The sequence below is a fragment of the Bos taurus genome, chromosome 13 (genome assembly GCF_002263795.3).
Source record: "Bos taurus isolate L1 Dominette 01449 registration number 42190680 breed Hereford chromosome 13, ARS-UCD2.0, whole genome shotgun sequence".
Taxonomy (NCBI): Eukaryota; Metazoa; Chordata; class Mammalia; order Artiodactyla; family Bovidae; genus Bos; species Bos taurus.
The window spans coordinates 51,809,027-51,828,741 of NC_037340.1; the positions used below are offsets into that span (position 1 = coordinate 51,809,027).

At 39.8% G+C, this 19,715-nt stretch overlaps 1 protein-coding gene across 3 annotated transcripts in view; it reads left to right on the plus strand.

Moving 5' to 3' along the window:
* DNAAF9 (dynein axonemal assembly factor 9) overlaps window positions 1–19,715 on the plus strand; it is a 173,094-nt gene that overhangs the window by 17,455 nt on the left and 135,924 nt on the right. For all 3 annotated transcript variants that reach the window (XM_010811460.4, XM_010811461.4, NM_001079598.2), the window contains exons 2-4: window positions 5,294–5,373; window positions 14,629–14,748; window positions 19,159–19,283. In XM_010811460.4, the coding sequence (XP_010809762.1) occupies window positions 5,294–5,373; window positions 14,629–14,748; window positions 19,159–19,283 (325 nt within the window). The remainder of the gene's footprint in view (window positions 1–5,293; window positions 5,374–14,628; window positions 14,749–19,158; window positions 19,284–19,715) is intronic.

Genomic DNA, 19,715 nt, shown 5'->3' on the forward strand with positions numbered 1-19,715 from the left:
ATAGTAGTGTCTCACTGTGGTTTTAATTTGCATTTCTCTAATCTATGAAATCAAATTGCCAACATTCATTGGACCACAGAGGAAGCAAGGGAATTCCAGAAAAACATCTACTTCTGCTTTATTGAGTATGCTAAAGCCTTTGACTGTGTGGATCACAACAAACTGTGGAACATTCTTCAAGAAATAAGGATGCCAGACCACCTTACCTGTCTCCTGAGAAACTTGTTTGTGGGTCAAAAAGCAACAATCAGAACCTAACATGGAACAGCTGACTGGTTCAAAATTAGGAAAGGAGTATGACAATGCTGTATATTGTCACCCTGTTTATTTAACTTCTGTGCAGAGCACATCACGTGAAATGTTGAACTGGATGAATGACAAGCTGGAATCAAGATTGCTGGGAGAAATATCAACAACCTCAGATATGCAGATAATACAATTCTAATGGCAGAAAGTGAAGAGGAACTAAAGAACCTCTTGATGGGTGTGAAAGAGGAGAGTGAAAAGGCTGGCTTGAAACTCAACATTTTTTAAAAAAACTAAAATCATGGCATCAGGTCCCATCACTTCATGGCAAATAGGTGAAATCAGGTGCGTTCAGGGTGATATAGCCATAGACTTCATGGCAAATAGAGAAAAAGTGGAGGCAATGACAGACTTTATTTTCTTGGGCTCCAGAGATCACTTCTGACAGTAACTGCGGCCATGAAATTAAAAGACTCTTGCTGCTTGGAAGGAAAGTTATGATAAACCTAGACGACATTAAAAAGCAGAGACATCACATTGTCAACAAAGGTACATATAGTCAAAGCTGTGGTTTTTCCAGTAGTCATGTACGGTTGTGAGAGTTGGAGCATAAAGAAGTGCCCAGGAACTGATGTTTTTGAATTGTGGTGCCGGGGAAGACCCTTAAGAGTCTCTTGGACAGCAAGGAGATCAAACCAGTCAATCCTAAAGGGAATCAACTATGAATATTCATAAGGACTGATGCCAAAGCTGAAGCTCCAATATTTTGGCCACCTGATGCAAAGAGCCAACTCATTAGAAAAGACCCTGAAAGACTGAAGGAAAAAGAAGGGGGCAGCAGCGGATGAGATGGTTAAATAGTATCATCAACTCAATGGACATGAATTAGAGCAAACTCTGGGAGATAGTGAAGGACAGGGAAGCCTGAGGTGCTGTAGTCCATGGGGTTGCAAATGGTCAGACACGACTTAACTACTGAACAACAACAACAACAATGGATAATGATGTTGAATCTGTTTTCATGTGTTTATGTGACATTTCTCTATCCACTTTGAGAAAATTTTCTTTATACCTTGACCTATTTTCTAATTGGAGTGTTTTTTTTGCTGTTGAGTTTTGAGTTTTTTTGTATTGTGCTTTTTCAAATAAGTGATTTGCAAATATTTTCTCCCATTTTGTAGTTTGCCTTTTCATTCTCTCAATAGTCTTTCACAAAGCAGAAGTTTAAAATTTTGGTGAAGTCTAATGTATCAATTTTTAATGGATCATACTTTTGGTGTCAAGTCTAAGAATTTCATTGAATCCTATATCCTGAATATTTTCTTCTCTTCTTTTAAAGATTTTATATATAAATCTTTAAATCCGTGATCTCTTTTGAGTTAATTTTTGTGCCAGTTATAAGGTTTTGGTTAAGGTTCATGTTTTTGTCTATGGATATCCAGTTGTTCCAACGCCATTTATTGAAGAGACTATTTTTCCTCTCTTGGGTTACTTTCCATGCTTTCTCAAATATTACTTGGCTATATTTTTGGGTCTATTTCTGTTGTTCCTGTTCCATTCCATTGGTCTATGTATCTGTCTTTTAGCCAGAACCACAGTCGTGATTACTTTAGCTATATAATATGTCTTAAGATCAGACATAGTGATTCCTCCCACTTTATTCATTTTCTAAACAGTTCTCACTGTCCTTGAATGTTCCTTTATTTTTCCCTCTAAGTTTTAGAGTGATCTTGTCTATGTCTGTAAAAAAATCTTGCTAGGATTTTAATAGGAATTGTGTTAAGCCTATAAATCAATTTGAGAAGAATTGACATATATATTATGTTGAGTGTCTCCACTTACTTAGATCTTTTTCGGTTTCCTTTATCAATGTTTTGTATTTTTTAGCATGTAAGTACTGTTCATGTTTTGTTCAGTTTATATTTAAATGATACTATATTTTTAATTTCTGTGTTCATGTATACAGTTGGTTTTTATATGTTGATATTATGACTTTGTTGAACTCACTTATTCTAAGATTTTTTTATAGATTCTGTGAGATTCCCTATATAGGCCATTGTGTCATCTATGCAAATAATTTAATATCTTCCTTTTCTATCTGTATACCTTTTATTTCCTTTTTTTGCCTGATTGCATTGGCTTGAACTTCCAGTATTATGTTGAATGGGTTAATGAGAGCATAGATCTTTTTCTTGTTCCGTGTTTTTTTTCTTTTCTTTTTTTTTACCATTAAGTATATCCCAGAATTTGCTTTGGAGGGTTTTTTTGTTTGTTTTTTTTGGTATCAAAACCAAAATTGATTTTATCAAGTTGAGGAAACTCATCTATTTGTAGTTTTCTAAGTTTTTTAAATTATGAATTGGTGTTGAATTTTTTCAGATTTTTCTGCATCAATTATGTGGTCATATGATTTTTTTTTTTCTTCTTTAGCCTGTTAGATTAGGGATTATATTTATTGATTTCCAGACTTTCATCCCTCTTGGCCGTAGTGTGTAATTCTTTTTATATGTTGTTGACTTACATTTACTAATATTTTATTGAGGATTTCTGTATCTATATTCATGGTAGATATTTATTTGTATGTTTCTATATTTTTGGTGCTGTCTTTGTCTGGTTTTGGTATTAGGTAGAAGATGGTGAATGTCTTGAGGGAAGGTAGTGATAAGGACCACTAAGTCATGGACTTGGTGTGTGGGAACGTCAGAAAGAACAGGGGGAAAAGGGAATTCAAGACATGGAAATGGTGTTATTTAGCTGGAAATACTATTGCTTGGATGAGTATAGGACAAGTGTACTAGAACAGAGGAGTGAGGATGGAGTCTGACTGTTATGGATGGAACAGTTATTGTAGTAGGTTTATGGAGAATCTTAGATAATGAGGATGTGGTGGGGCTTCTAGGTAGCGAAGAGGAACTAAAGAGCCTCTTGATGGGGTGAATGAGGATAGTGAAAGAGCCAGCTTAAAACTAAGTATTAAAAAAACTAAGATTATGGTATCCGGCCCCATTTCTTCATGACAAATAGAAGGGGAAAAGATGGTAGTCGTGACAGATTTCTTCTTGGGCTCTAAAATCATTGTGGATGGTAACTACAACCATGAAATCAGAAGACAATTGCTTCTTGGCAGGAAAGCTATGACAAACCTAGACAGTGTGTTGAAAAGCAGAGACATTACTCTGCTGACCAAGGTCTGTATGGTCAAGGTTGTGGTCTTCCCAGTGGTCATGTACGGTTGTGAGAGCTGGATCGTAAAGAAGGGAGAGCACCAAGGCATTGATGCCTTCAAACTGTGGTGCTGGAGAAGACTCCTGAGACAAACTGTAAATCCTCTCAGCTGTTACATAACCGTATATTTACAAAAGGTGGGGGTGAGACAGCCTGGCCACCGCCATCTTGGCTAATTCACTTTTCTACAGAATTGCTCCATTTCTGTGCAAATCTCTGATTCCACTGCTGTTAGAGACATACTCTTCCAGTGCTTTTCAACACACTGTCTAGGTTTGTCATAGCTTTCCTGCCAAGAAGCAATCGTCTTGTTTTATCTCCCTTGGACAGCAAGGAGATCAAACCAGTCAATCTTAAGGGAAATCAACCCTGAATACTCACTGGAAGGACTGATGCTGAAGCTCCAGTATTTTAGTCATCTGATGTGGACAGCTGACTCACTGGAAAAGTCCCTGATGCTGGAAAAGATTGAGGGCAGAAGGAGAAGAGAGAGTCAGAGGATGAGATGGCTGGATGGCATCACTGAAGCAATGAACATAAACTTGGGCAAACTCCAGGAGATGGTGAGGGACAGGGAGGCCTGGTGTGCTGCATCCATGGGTTGTAAAGAGTCAGACACGACTGGGTGACCAAACAACAACGATTGGGAATATGTTGACTGTAGGGGGGAAAATTAATATAAGAGCCTTAAGGGGTGAATAGTGGAGACAGATCTTGGACCAGAAGGTGATATGGACAGACCCTATGGAAGGATCAGTCTCAAGCAGGAAAGTGAACCACTCTCGGAATCTGGGAGGGAGAAGGGATTGATACGGAAAGCATGGGGTCCTTAGAAGTGATATCAGTGTCCGGAAGTACCTCTCCTTATGCTTTGTTTGGAAGGAAGAGTATGTCTCTAACATCAGTGGAATCAGAGATTTGCACAGAAATGGAGCAGTTCTGTAGAGAAAGATCGAATTAGCCAAGATGGCAGTGGTCAGGCTGTCTCACCCCCACCTTTTGTAAATATATGGTTATGTAACAGCTGAGATGATTTACAGCACTGTGCACACACATCACAGTGTACTCACTTGGTCCATTTTAATTTTGTAAACCTGTATAATTTCCACTTGATAAGCCCTTGAGGCTGTGTTATGGCTGCATCCACTGGGTCAACCAAGAGAGAATGCAGCATGGCTGCCGTACGGCTGCTATGCCAGCCCAGAGAGAATTAAACACGACTGCAGTTCCTACAGCTCCTTGAGTCTTCTTCCAGCTTGCCCACGCACCCCTTGCCTACCCTGGGTTCAGTGAACAGTGTGAACAGCAAGACAGTTGGCGTAGTTGGCAGGATGATACAGCAAGAAATACCATGTACTGACACACTTATGGGGGTAGTTGTGATGACACTCACTGGTCCTTAGTTTGATTTTTATCTGCTTGTTTTTTGTTTTTAACAGATCAATAAGGACCACAGTTAGGGCAAATTAGTGTAGAAACTCTTCTTTGATAATATTCAAAATTAAGACATTGGAGGTTCTTCTGGTCAGCTGCTGGGTTCTAGTCCTGTCTAGCATTGATTATGACAGGGCCTTTGGTTCCATTCTTTGTTGAATGAGAGAGCCACTGATCATACAGTTTATAATCAGCAGTTCAGACTTAGTCTACAGACCAATTCTGCATAATCTCTTCCACAAAATATTAGAAAAAAGAATACGTAATTTATTTTTATGATTCTGACGTCAAAGTCAGACAGAGAACAGTTTCCATCACTTGCTGTCATTTTCTTTCTCATGCCTTCATGTGCTGGCACTCAGGGAGCTGATTTCTTTTCTTATTGCAGCTGCAGTCGACTCCGCCAGGTTCAGCGCATCTTGACCCAGAGCAGCAAGTCTCGACCCGACGGGATCCTCTGCATCCTAGGTCAGTGTTTTTCACAAGCTGGGACTCAGGGCTGGGGCAACTTGCTTCTGTTCACAGGAAGATATTAATAATAGTGTCATCACTGTGAGACAAGCTGTGAGTTAGTATTCTTCTCCCAGCCCTTGTTCCCCTTAAATCTGTTGCTGTTTTAATGAAGTCCACTGACGTATCAGTGAAATAGGGAGCCTGTACCACAGAGTAGGCACTTTGTTTATGTTATTTCTCCTCACAGTGATCCTTGTAAGGGGGCGAAATTGAGACTCTGGGAGACAAAACAGACTTGCCTAGGGCCATAGAGTGACAGAATTGGGTGTTTATTCTTTATCACTTTCTTTTACTATGAAAGAAAAATTAAGACAGTACACAGTAATGAAGTTTTCTAATCATCCCAGATACCAGTTCCACTCCCCAAGAGATAACATCAACTGTATTTTTTTTAACACAAAAGGGAACATTTTATGTATATTGTTGCTAACCTAACTGAAAAAATTTTCACTTGATAAGTGTATCTTGGAGATTTTTCTATGTCAGATCAGTCTCCTTCTTTATTTCATTTTCATTTACATTCACAGTATTGAGTCATAAAACTTGCTTGGATCAGGTTGTTTGTCTGTCAGCCTTCTAATTTCCTTCCCACCAGAAGTGAACCACTTTCTTTTTTGTCCTTCAGATAGTCTATGCATAATTTTATTTTTTCACTTACTAGCACTTTCATTTAAACTTATGAGAGTCAGTGTGCAGAGTGCACACTGGAGTTTGAAATACGCACTCTGGAGCCAAGCAGGTTTTGGGTTTGAATTTTGACTCCATCACTCACTTACTCAAGAGACATAGTTTACAGTGGGCCTAGAATTCCAGTCATTGGTTTCAAATGCTGAAACAACAATCACTGGATTCTCTTTCCAGCTGCAGCCAATAAAGGGGGTGGGGGCTCTCTCTGCCATGAAGTTACTTTTGAATAAAACCACCTATTTGTTACTGTACTTATGCTATTATTTCTGTTAGTTAAGGCTCAACCTAGTAAAAATAGGCAGCATAAAATCGATCACGTGGGCAACTTGAATACAAATACTAAAGGATTGAAAAAAGGGTCAACCTAAAGAATACCATGAGACCAGATACATATATATATATATATATATATGTAAAATGAAAACACAAATCTTGCAGAAATTGATGTTTGAAGGTGGGTATGTGAAGTTTAAGGTAAAAAGTTAATAAACCTCTAGGACAAAGAGCTGTGAAGCCAGAAGTCAATGAGGCACTTGTATGTTTTTAAACAACTTCAGGAGTTTAGTGAATTCTACTTTGGGGGGTAATTAGAGTTATCATAGCATCTCGTGATCAGTTGGTTGGTTTAATTTAGCCTTCTAACCCCTGCAGTATCCTTCCTAGCAACTCTGACTCCCTCCACTTTGGCATTTGCCATTTAGTTCTTATGATAAAGGAAATGTTTTCACTGATTTTCTGCTAACCTTTGTAAAAAAAACAGTTTTATGGTGGTATTAATTCATGTATAGTAAACTGCATATATTTAAAGGGTACAATGTGATAAGTTTTGACATATGTATGTTGTTGCTGTTTAGTCGCTAAGTCATTTCTGACTCTTTGTGACCCCGTGAACTGCAGCTGGGCAGGCTTCCCTGTCCTTCGCTATCTCCCAGAGTTTGCTCAAATTCATGTCCATTGAGTCAGTGTGATGCTATCCAGCCATCTCATCCTCTATCACCCACGTCTCCTGCCCTCAGTCTTTTCCAGCATTAGGGTTTTTTCCAGTGAGTCGGCTCTTCGCATCAGGTGCCCCAAGTATTGGAGCTGCAGCTTTAACATTAGTCCTTCTAATGAATATTCATGGTTGATTTCCTTTAGAATTGACTGGCTTGATCTTCTTGCAGTCCAGGGGACTCTCAAGAGTCTTCTTCAGCACCACAATTCAAAAGCATCAATTCTTTGGTGCTCAGCTTTCTTTATGGTCCAACTCTCACATCCTTACATGACTACTGGAAAAACCGTAGCTTTGACTATACAGACCTTTGTTGACAAAGTGATGTCTCTGCTTTTTAATACACTGTCTAGATTGGCCATAGCTTTTCTTCCAAGGAGCAACCATCTTTTAATTTCATAGCTAGAATCGCTGTCCACAGTGATTTTGGATCCCAAGAAAATAAAATTTGTCACTGTTTCCACTTTTCCCCCTTCTGTTTACCGTGAAGTGATGGGACTGGATACCATGATTTTAGTTTTTTGAAATGCTGAGTTTCAAGTCAGCTTTTTCACTCTCCCCTTTCACCCTCATCAAGAGGCTCCTTTTTGCTTTCTGCTGTTAGAGTGGTATCATCTGTATATCTGAGGTTGTTGATATTTCTCCCAGCAGTCTTTTTTATTTACTTATTTATTTTAATTGGAGGATAATTACTTTACAATATTGTGGTGACTTTTGCTATACATCAACATGAATTGGCCATAGACATACATGTGTCCCCCCGTCCTGAACGCCCCCACCACCATCTTCCTCCCCAGCCCCCTCTCCACCACCTTCCTCCCCACCCCCTCCCCCCAGGTTGTCACAGAGCACCAGCCCTGGTTGCCCTGCTTCATGCATGGAACTTGCACTGGTCATCCATTCTGCATACAGTAATGTACATGTTTCAGTGCTATCCTCTCAAATCATCCCATCCTCTCCTTCTCCCACTGAATCTAGAAGTCTGTTCTTTACATCTGTGTCTCCTTTGTTGCTCTGTATGAATCAATCTTGATTCTAGCTTGTGATTCATCCAGTCTGGCATTTCATATGATGTACTCCACATATACATTAAATAAGCCAAGTGACAATATGCAGCCTTTTCGTACTCCTTTCCCAATTTTGATCCAGTCCATTGTTCCATGTCCAGTTCTAACTGTTGCTTCTTGAGCTGTATACAGATTTCTCAGGAGACAGGTAAGATGGTCTGGTATTCCTATCTCTTGAAGAATTTCCACAGTTTATTGTGATCTACACAGTCAAAGGCTTTAGCATACTCAACAAAGCAGAAATAGATGTTTTTCTGGAATTCCCTTGCTTTCTCTATGATCCAACAAATGTTGGCAATTTGATCTCTGGTTCTTCTGCTTTTTTGAATTCAGCATGTACATCTGAAAGTTCTCTGTTCACATACTGCTGACGCCTAACTTGAGGGATTTTGAGCATTACCTTGATAGCATGTGAAATAAGTGCAATTGTATGGTAGTTTGAACATTTTTTGGCATTGCCCTTCTTTGGCATTGGAATGAAAACTGGCCTTTTCCAATCATGTGGCCATGGCTGAGTTTTCCAAATTTGTTGGCATATTGAGTACAGCACTTTAAGAGCATCATCTTTTAGGATTTGCTATAGTTCAGCTGGAATTCCATCACCTCTACTAGCTTTGTTTGTAGTAATGTTTCCCAAGGCCCACTTGGGGATGGTCTTGATCCCTGCCTCCTGTACAGTGTCATGAACCTCTGTCCATAGTTCTTCAGGCACTCTGTCTGACAGATCTAATCCCTTGAATTTATTTGTCACTTCCGGTGTACAATCATAAGGGATTTGATTTAGGTCCTCCCTCCAACTATTACTTGGGCCCCCTGAATCAGAGACCCTCTATATGAGGGTTAGGAGCATATGTTGCCTCACCAATTTAGGCACAATGCCCCTTATCCGCTTGGAAGCAATACTGAATGAGAACGATGCCCCCCTTTCCCTAGGAAACATAATTCTCCTAAAAGAAAAGGGGGGAATGAGAGGTTAACAGGCAGGAAGGCTAGGGGTCTCCAAACGGAGGAAATTGGCTGCAAGTGTCAGACGTTTTTTCTCTCTCTCTTAAGTGGCAGGAGGAAACAAACTACAAGTGTCAGATTTTTTTCCCTTCTCTACACAAATTTAAAAGGAAGTTTCTCTTAAAAGTCTGTGTTGCCAAGATGACACCTGGTTCCACCTGAACTTAACTTTTCTTGAGCTAACCTATGTGTTTTTCTTATAGAAATGTTTTTCTTAAGCTATGTTAATGAACTATGTATTTACCTTAGACTCTTTCTTCAAGTTGGTTCTGCTTAAGACTCAGAACAAACCACTGTTTTACTCATACATTGTTCTCCTAATCTATGTTAGTGAAACTATATATTTACTTGGAAACCTGCCTTTCTTCAAGATTCATGGCAATCATTTTACGGCCTGGGATGACTCACCTTGTGCCAGAGTTATCTCAAAATGCATGTTGTGGGTGAGGGGCTTGGTTCCAGGCTGTGGGTTTTGAGACATTCCCTTTCTGTAATTAGCAGCCTGCTGGTAGCTCTGTAACATCCAGCTAAAGACTAGCAGGGGGGCACTCTTTCTGCCCCCTTCTGATGTCTATGTCAGAAGCTTTCTCTTTTATACTTTAATAAAACTTTATTACACATAACACACACGAAGATGCTTGCTCCTTGGAAGAAAAGCTATGACCAGCCATACTAAAAAGCAGAGACATTACTTTCCCCAAAATGGTCCGTCTAGTCAAACCTGTAGTTTTTCTAGTAGTCATGTATGGATGTGAGAGTTGGACTATACAGAAAGTTGAGCACCGAAGAGTTGATGCTTTTGGACTGTGGTGCTGGAGAAGACTCTTGAGAGTCCCTTGGACTGCAAGGAGATCCAACCAGTCCATCCTAAAGGAAATCAGTCCTGAATATTCATTGAAAGAACTGATGCTGAAGCTGAAACTCCCAATACTTTGGCCACCTGATGGGAAGAACTGACTCACTGGAAAAGACCCTGATACTGGGGAAGATTGAAGACAGAAGGAGAAGGGGACGACAGAGGATGTGATGGTTGAATGGCATCACCAACTCAATGGACATGAGTTTGAGTAAGCTTGGGAGTTGGTGACGGGCAGGGAAACCTGGCATGCTGCAGTCCGTGGGGTCACAGAGTCGGACATGACTGAGTGACTGAACGGAACTGAAGGCCCACTTGACTTCACATTTCAGAATGTCTGTCCCTAGGTAACTGACCACACCATCATGGTTATCCAGGTTATTAAGATCTTTTTTGTGTAATTCTTCTTTGTATTCTTGCCACCTCTTCTTAATTTCTTCTGCTTCTGTTAGGTTTTTAGTGTTTCTGTCTCTTACCATGCTCATCCTCACATGAAATGTTACCTTGACATCTCGTTTTCTTGAAGAGATCTCTAATCTTTCCCTTTCTAGATTTCCTCAATTTCTTTGCATTGTTCACTTAAGAAGGCTTTCTTATCTCTCCCTGCTAGTCTTGGAATTCTGTGTTCAGTTGGGTGTATCTTTCCCTTTCTCCCTTGCCTTATGCTTCTCTTCTTTTTCTCTGTTGTTTGTAAAGCCTCCTCAGGCGACCACTTTGCCTTCTTGCATTTCCTTTGGGATGGTTTTGGTTACTGCCTCCTGTACAGTGTTACAAACCTCGTTTATAGTTCTTAAGGTACTGTGTCTGTCAGGTTCTATAATAATATATAAGGAATAGATTACATAATATATAATATAATATATAAGGAATAGATTCTCTTGAGTCTATTTCATCACCTCCACTGCATGATCATAAGGGATTTGATTTAGGTCCTACCTGAATGATCTAGTGATTTTCCCTACTTTCCTTCAGTTTAAGCTGAACTTTGCAATAAAGAGTTCTTAATCTGAGCCATAGTCAGGTCCAGGTCTTATTTTTGCTGACTGTATAGGGCTTCTCCATCTTCAGCTGCAAAGAATATAATCAGTCTGATTTCAGCGTTGACCATCTGGTGTTCTCCATGTGTAGAGTTGTCTCCTGTGTCATTGGCAGAGGGTGTTTGCTATGACGTGTTCTCTTGACAAAACTGTTAGCCTTTGCCCTGCTTCATTTTGTATCCCAAAGCCAAGCTTGCCTGTTACTCCACGTATCTCTTGATTTCCTCCTTTTGCATTCCAATCCTGTGATGAAAAGTATATCTTATTTTTGATGTTAGTTTGTATAAGGTCTTATGGATCTCAGAGAACCGTTCTCCTTCAGCTTCTTTGGCTTTAGTAGTTGGGACATAGGCTTGGATTACTGTGATGTTTAATGGTCTGCCTTGAAAACGAACTTAGATCATTCTTTTGTTTTTGAGATGGCACCTAATTACTGCATTTTGGACTCTTTTATTGACTATAAGGGCTACTCCATTTCTTCTAAGAGATTCTTTCCTACAGTAATAGGTACAGTGGTCATCCATTCCTTTCCGTTTTAGTTCAGTGATTCATGTTCATTCTTGCCATCTTGCTTGACCACATTCAATTTATCTTGATTCATAGACCTAACATTCCAGGTTCCTATGCAGTATATTTCTTTACAGCATTGAACTTTACTTCGGTTAAGGGGTGACGTATGTGTATACATGTGAGAGTACCACTACAGTCAAGATAATGTATGTAGCTATTACTAACTCTAGGTTCCCTTGTGTCCTTTTGTAGGGTCTCCATTCTGTCTCTTCTCCACTCTTAGGCAATTACTAATATGCTTCCTGTCATTATACATTAGTTTGCATTTCTCAGAGTTTTATATAAATCGAATCATACAGTATATATTTTTTTGTCTGACTTCTTTCACTTAGGATAATTATTTTGAGATTCATCCTTACAGTAGCATCTATCATGAATATGTCTCTTTTTATTGGTAATTATTATTTTATTGTATGTACATACCAGTTAGGACCTACAAATAAAACTACTGTAACATTTGCATACAGAGTGGTTCTACTGTATTATATTTTTACCAGCAGTTCTTGAGAGTTCCATTTAAAAAAAATAATTTTTTAGCCCAATTTTAGATTTTTTTACAATTTTTAGGTTTACAGAAAAATTGCAAAGAGAGTAGTACAGCGTTCCCATGTGCGCTTCATCCAGTTTCCCCTATTGTGTGTCCATGCTGTGTTGCTTCAGTTGTGTCCGACTCTGTGCCCGTATGCACTGTAGCCCATCAGGCTCCTCTGTACATGGGATTCTCCAGGTAAGAATACTGGAGTGGGTTGTCATGCCCTCCTCCAGGAGATCTTCCCAACCCAGGGATCAAACCCAAGTCTGCTGCATTGCAGGTGGATTCTTTACCAGCTGAGCCCAGAGAAGCCCAATTAATGAGTATTAATATATTATTATTATCTGAAGTCCACAGTTGCTTCACATTTTCTTAAATTTTACCTAATGTCCTTTTTCTGTTCTAGGATCCCATGTGAAATTTAGTTGTCTTCTTAGGCTTCTTTTGACCATAACAGTTTCTCAGACTTTCCTTGTTTTTGATGACCTTAATGACAGTTTTGAGGAGTAATAATGAAGTACTAGTACTAGAAAAATCCCTCTATTAGGATTTTTCTTTTGTTTTTCTCATAATTAGACTGGAGTTGTGAACTTTGGAGTGGAAGATCAGTGAAGTAACATGCCATTTTCTTCACATGATAGTGAGAGTACATATTAACAACAAGACTTTTCAGTGAATATTGACTTTCATCATTTGTCTGAGATAGTATTTGTGACATTCTGTACTATAAATTTTTTTCCCCACCCCTCCGTCCATACTGTCCTCTGGGAGGAAGTCACTATGCAGCTTACACACTAAGGAGTAGGGTTCATACCCCATTGCCTTGAGCAGAGGATAGTAATTACATAAATTATTTGAAATTCTTCTTCATGGGATATTTGTCTTTTCTCCCTCATTTATTTCAGTCATTTGTTTGTATCAGTATCAATTCATGAATATTTATTTTATACTTTGAGTTAAAATCTAGTATTATTTCATTTATACTTTAGGTTATATTCCGTTGCTACTTCAAATTGTATCAGCTTGACCATTTGGAGCTTTTTTGGTTGACTCCTATGTCCCTCCCTTTGATATATCCTCATCGAAGTTTTAGTCTGTTTAGCACTTCTGTATTTTCTGACAGTATAAGATTCTCCAGTCTTATTTTGTCTATTACCTGCTTCAGTCCTCAAAACACCCATGCTCTTAAGGAGCCCTGATTTCTGTTATTGGAGAATTGTATTAGAAACCAAGATCTAGGTACTGTGTATGCTACAGGGATGTCATTGCTTTTAGATCCTCCCAGCTGAGGAAGCTCGAGTTGAAGCACTCGGGTTCAGTAGTTGCAGCGCACAGGTTTAGTTGCCCCTTGGCATGTGGGATCTTAGTTCCCCAACAAAGAATTGAACCCACATCCCCTGCATTAGAAGGTGGATTCTTAACCACTGGACCACCAAGGAAGTTCCCCACTGGTTATTTTTAACTCTAGCACTTTTGATTTTTTTTTTATCCCTTTCTTCACTGAAGTGTTGGTTGGGATAGAAGAGGACTGTGCTGCTTTGATCTAGCTGAGAAAGTAGTCTTCCCACAGAAGTCCTCTCTCAGCCCTACTGGCCTGAATGCCCACTACTTTTCACTTTTCACTGCTCTGAAAAACCATTGGCAGTCCTGTTTCCCAAGCTCCAGCTGTATTTACATTCTTTGAGCTCCTTCTGCCACAGCCCCTTCCCTTCAATCTTACATAGACTGCTCCCTGCCCTTGACATGTCCCAGAGCTACGGCTCTGGGCTTTTACACATAGACAGGAACCAAATAGTATATGTGCCTTTGGCATTGAAAGGCAGTTATGAAGGCAGTATTTTAATTTCCTTTTCATTAGTCTCTGACCCAGCCCCATTAGACTGTAAGCTTCATGAGGACCATTTGTAGGCATGTTTGCATGCTTCAGCATCCAGCACAGTGCACGGCTTTGGGCCTGATAAATATTTGTGAGAAGATGGATGTCTGTGGTTTCATTCACTTGTCCTCTTTTCACTTCTTTGAGTTCTTCTCAAACCACCTTAATTCTCCTCTATTTGATTTCATTGTTTTGATAAAGGTCGTTTTGAGAAGAAAATACTTTTTCTGATGCCTAGTCCTATTCCAACTGGAAGTATTACAAAATCTTTAACCACCTCTGACAGGGTGTGGACTGTATTTTCTGGTAACTTCTATCCTCAAAAATTTCATTTGATTAAATTAATAACTTCTGTATTCTGTGCTGTTTCACCATCTCAGGTATTCAGATATTGAATCCATGTAAGAATACTTGATGCTGAGGCTACTTCTTTCACAGAGAGTTGTTTAGTTTGGTTTCTGGCACGAAACTGGTCCGAGGTGCTACCTTTAACTTAACCATCACAGTTTTGCTGAGCAGGGACAAACTATTGGGACTCATTTTCTCCCATAGTACAGTACAGCTGATCAGAACCTTCTTTGTCTTGCAGGAATCGATAGCAGGTACAATGAAGGCTGCAGAGAGCTGGCAAATTATCTTCTGCTTGGTTTGTACAATCAAAATGCCAGTGATTTTGAGAAAACAGGGTTTTCTGAAGAAGTTTTAGATGGTAAGTATATATTGGTAGACTCTGTGTGAGAGAGAAGTTACGTGATTTATTCCTTTGAATGCTTATTTCAGTGCCCTTTTATGGAAAATTTAAAATAGCCTGCGCTCCCATAAATTTTTGCTCTTTTATTAATGAAAAACATTTCTTCTTTGCTGATATGTTAAGTAATATGCTTTTGGTCACCTACTAGATAATAGACTAGTGACAAGTACGTGAACCATGAACTTCCAGATGTTCTAGTTGAATTTAGAAAAGGCAGAAGAACCAGAGATCAAATTGCTAACATCCTTTGGATCATCGAAAAAGCAAGAGTTCCAGAAAAACATCTATTTCTTCTTTATTGACTGGCAAAGCCTTTGACTGTGTGGATCACAACAAACTGGAAAATTCTGAAATAGATGGGAATACCAGACCAGCTGACATGCCTCCTGAGAAATCTGTATGCAGATCAAGAAGCAACAGTTAGAACTAGACCTGGAACAACAGACTGGTTCCAAATCGGGAAAGGAGTACGTCAAGTCAAGCCTGTATATTGTCACCCTGCTTTTTTAACTTATACGCAGAGTACATCATGAGAAATGCCAGGCTGAATGAAGCCGCAAGCTGGAATCAAGATTGCTGGGAGAAATATCAATAACCTCAGATATGCTGATGATACCACCCTTATGGCAGAAAGCAAAGAACTACAGAGCCTCTTGATGAAAGTGAAAGAGGAGAGTGAAAAAGTTGGCTTAAAGCTCAACATTCAGAAAACGAAGATCATGGCATCCGGTCCCATCACTTCATGGCAAACAGATGGGGAAACAATGGAAACAGTGACAGATCTTATTTTCTTGGGCTCCCAAATCACTGCAGATGGTGACTGCAGCCATGAAATTAAAAGATGCTTGTTCCTTGGAAGAAAAGCTATAACTCACCTAGATAGCATATTAAAAAGCAGAGACATTACTTGACCAACAAAGGTCCATCTAGTCAAAGCTATGGTTTTTTCAGTAGTCATGTATGGATGTGAGAGTTGGACTGTACAGAAAGCTGAGCACTGAAGAATTGATGCTTTTGAACTGTGGTGTTGGAGAAGACTCATGAGAGTCCCTTGAACTGCAAGGAGATCCAACCAGTCCATCCTAAAGGAGATCAGTCCTGAGTATTCATTGGAAGGACTGATGCTGAAGCTGAAACTCCAGTACTTTGGCCACCTGATGTGAAGAACCAACTCATTGGAAAAGACCCTGATGCTGGGAAGTTTGAAGGCGGGAGGAGAAGGGGACGACAGGGATGAGATGGTTGGATGGCATCACCGACATGATGGACATGAGTTTGAGTAGCCTCCGGGAGTTGGTGATGGACAAGGAAGCCTGGCATGCTGCAGTCCTTGGGGTCGCAAAGAGTCATACAGGACTGAACAACTGAACTGAACTGAGTGACAAGTAGTTTTCAGAGTATGTTTATTGGATAAATCAGTTTTAGAGGAAATGGTAAACATCAGTATTTGACATTATATCTTCTTGGCAAGGTACTAGTTTTCCTGTAAATTTCCTACTGCCTCTACATGCTGGAAGGCTCATGTTATATGCTGTTGTCCTATGATAGCACTTTCAACTGTAAGTCAAGGACGAGCCTGCAAGGTTCTCCTACAAGGAAGATTTCATGTAGATCTTCAGTTTAGGAACAAAGGCTCTTTGTCCTGCCCTGTCTTTGGGCATTGTTTTCTATGTGACTGTAATTTATGATGGTGCCTGTGATTACAATGCAGTCTTTCTGCTAACATTCCCCTTTTCTCACTTTGAGACACTCACCCTGTGGTTGTGCTGCTATGGGGGTGATGCCCAAGAGCTATCTCTGATATCACATACTTAGCATCATGACTTGTCTGCCAGATGGATCAGAAGACACGGGAATAGACAAATCAAAATGGACAAGAGACAGCTCTTGTGAAGCAGCTGGGGGATGCAAAATCTGATGTTGAAATAATCTTGCTGTGAATCTAATGCAGTGATTCTCAACTAGAGGGTTTTATCCCCCAAGGGACATTTGGCTGAAGACATTTTTGATTGTAACAGCTGGGCAGAGTGGGTAGAGCCAGAGATGCTGCTAAGCATCCTATGATGCATACATAGGCCAGCTCCTCACAACAAAAAATGTTCTGGTCTAAATGTCAGTAGTGCTGAAGTTGAAGAACCCTGGCCTAGTGTATATGAAAATTCTTCTAATTTCTTAGTAAAGTCCTTAGTAGTATCTATCATTAGAGATTTGTTAAAGTTTTTCTTTTTATTAGTGTGGAAAGAGCAGGCTGAAATTATCCCTTCTAGTAATTTTTTTTAACTCAAATTTAGTTTCAGATTCTGATGTTAAAAATTGCTTTCTTACACTGTATAACATCTACTGGTTTGGAAATAATTCATTTTGGCAGCTCATTGAGAATTATAAAAAGGCAGATGCTTGTGCAGCCACACATTTCATTCACTGTAGTCAAGGTTGCTAAGGACACTACAATATTGAAATAAAAGAAATAGTTTAAGTCCTCAAAAGTCCTCTTTTCTGCTTATCTCTGTCTTTATCCTGTCGCCTAGCACAATGAAGGCTTGTAATGAGCATTTTCTTCCAAATTAATTCATTTTTTAAATCCAAATAGCTAGAAAGGTGAGTTTACCAGATTTATCTTCTGCGTTACAATCCCTAATTATCTGAAAGAAAAAGAGGCAAATACAAAGAATTTATTAAAAAAAAACTTTTAAAATAGTTTATATGTTCATCCAGTTCTCTTACGCTTTCTTCTTTTACCTGCCTGTGTACTCTGTTAAAATTTACTTGTGGTGATAACCTTAGTCCTGTGAGATCCAAGCATGCTTCATTCGGTTTAGTGGCTGTTGCATGATTTCTTTTACTGGATCCTAATTCTTTGCAGTATGTTGTACATCAGTATAGAGTACAGTCGACACAGGAAGCTCTCAGTGATGTCAAACTCTCACTGTTAAGCAGGTCAGCTACAAGTGATTCAGAGTAAGTCTCCCAGAAGGATGAGAGGGCGGACTCTTTCCCATCCCATGGTGCCTTTTAAGTCCAGCACTTAGCTGAGAGTCAGCAGTGAAGAGGCTGCTCCATTCTGTGATCCCTTGAACACCTTGGATCTGACTGAGTGTGGAGCTTAGAGTGATTTTATAGGTCATAATCATAGAGCTTTATTTCATGAGGCCACCCAGCTGTGTAGTCAGCTGACATCAGTATTCACTGGGCTTTATGTTTTTGTAGATTATTATCTGTCACACTGTGTTACATGTTAGCATTGCCCTAAGCCTGGTGCCTCAGTTGCTCTCTGCTCCCATGCTCCTTTCTCATTTCCAGCCATCTCCTCCAGCCCTTTCCCAAATATTGTGTTGTTAGAAAGAGGCCTAATGGCTCTGGTATCTGAGGAGCCATAGAATGAAGCCTCTGCTTTTCTTCTGAAAGTGTGACACTTTCTTAGTGTTTAAACTGTTTTAATATTCCTGCCCTATTCCTTGGCTCATTTGTTAGTGTGTGTTAGTTGCTCCGTCGTGTCCAACTCTTTGTGACCCCATGGACTCTAGCCTGCCAGGCTTCTCTGTCCATGGCATTCTCCAGGCAACAGTGCTGGAGTAGGTTGCCATTCCCTTGTCCAGGGGTCTTCCTAACCCAGGAATCAAACCTGGGTCTCCCACATTGCAGGCAGGTTCTTTACCATCTGAGCCATCGGGGAAGCCCCCGTTTGTTAGTTTACTTGGTTTTATTTGCACCTTTGGGATTGCTTTGTTTATTTGACCCAGCAACACTGATTGTTATTCCTTGTATCTGTGAGCTGTTGATCTATTTATAGAAGCCTTGTCCACTTGCCTTTCCTTCCTTCCTTTCAGCCTCTCCTGTGTACAGAGTTCACCCTTGTATATAGTAACCTTTCCCAGGTCACAAGGAAAGTGATGTCCTCAGGCCCACAATTTGCCTTGACCCAAACTAAGAGCTTTAGACACTGATGTATGCAGGAGAACCGGTCACTGGCCATATTCTGTGCTGTTTTCCTGCCTCAGTGACTTTTAGCTGCAGAGTTGCCGTTTACTATTTATTTCCACAGTGAAGAACACAGCTGAGTTTGGTACAGCAGACTTTGCTTTGTTGAACTTTATGAAATGCACTGAAGGCTGTTCTTTTGACTTATTCTACCATAACCAGAGCGCTACAATGGATGAAGTGTTGTGTGGGGATGAGGAAATCTTTGCTGTCCACACTTGAGTGTTCTACAGTCACTTTGAAGCATGTTGCCTAATTTAAAATTTTTCAGTTTAGAGTTTTGTTACGTTGTTTCTGAGGTAGTTTTAATGGTTTCACAGATTATGTGGGCAGAAGGTGTCTAAAGGAAATCCTCTGACCATCTTGTGTTTTAATTTTGTTTTCTTACAGATGTGATTATATTGATTAAATCAGATAGTGTCCATCTGTACTGTAATCCTGTAAATTATCGCTATCTGTTACCCTATGTGGCCCATTGGAGAAATCTGCATTTCCACTGCATGACTGAAAATGAGGTGAGGAGAAAATATAAAATAAAAACATAGAGACACTCTAAGGATACTTAAGGAAAAAATAGACGTGGAACAGAAAGTCCTTAAAAAAATTAAATTGGGGCCTTCCCTGGCAGTCGAGTGATTAGGACTCCGAACTTCCACTGCAGGGGGCACGGTTCAGTCCCTGGTTAAGGAAGTAAGATCCTGCATGCCATGTGGCATGACTCCGTCCCCACCCCAAATCAAATTGTGAAATGTGGTTTCACAAAAAAGTTGTTTTAGTGGAACTTTTCATATTTCATTATGAAGCTACCCCAGCAATAAATTACATGCCTGAAAAAGGCGAAAAGAACTGTTAAAATTGTGACCTAATAGTAGGCTTATGAACCTACCTTCCTGCCCTGCTTCTTCATCCCCAACTTGGGCCCATTTGCTCAGGCCTAGGAATGGCCC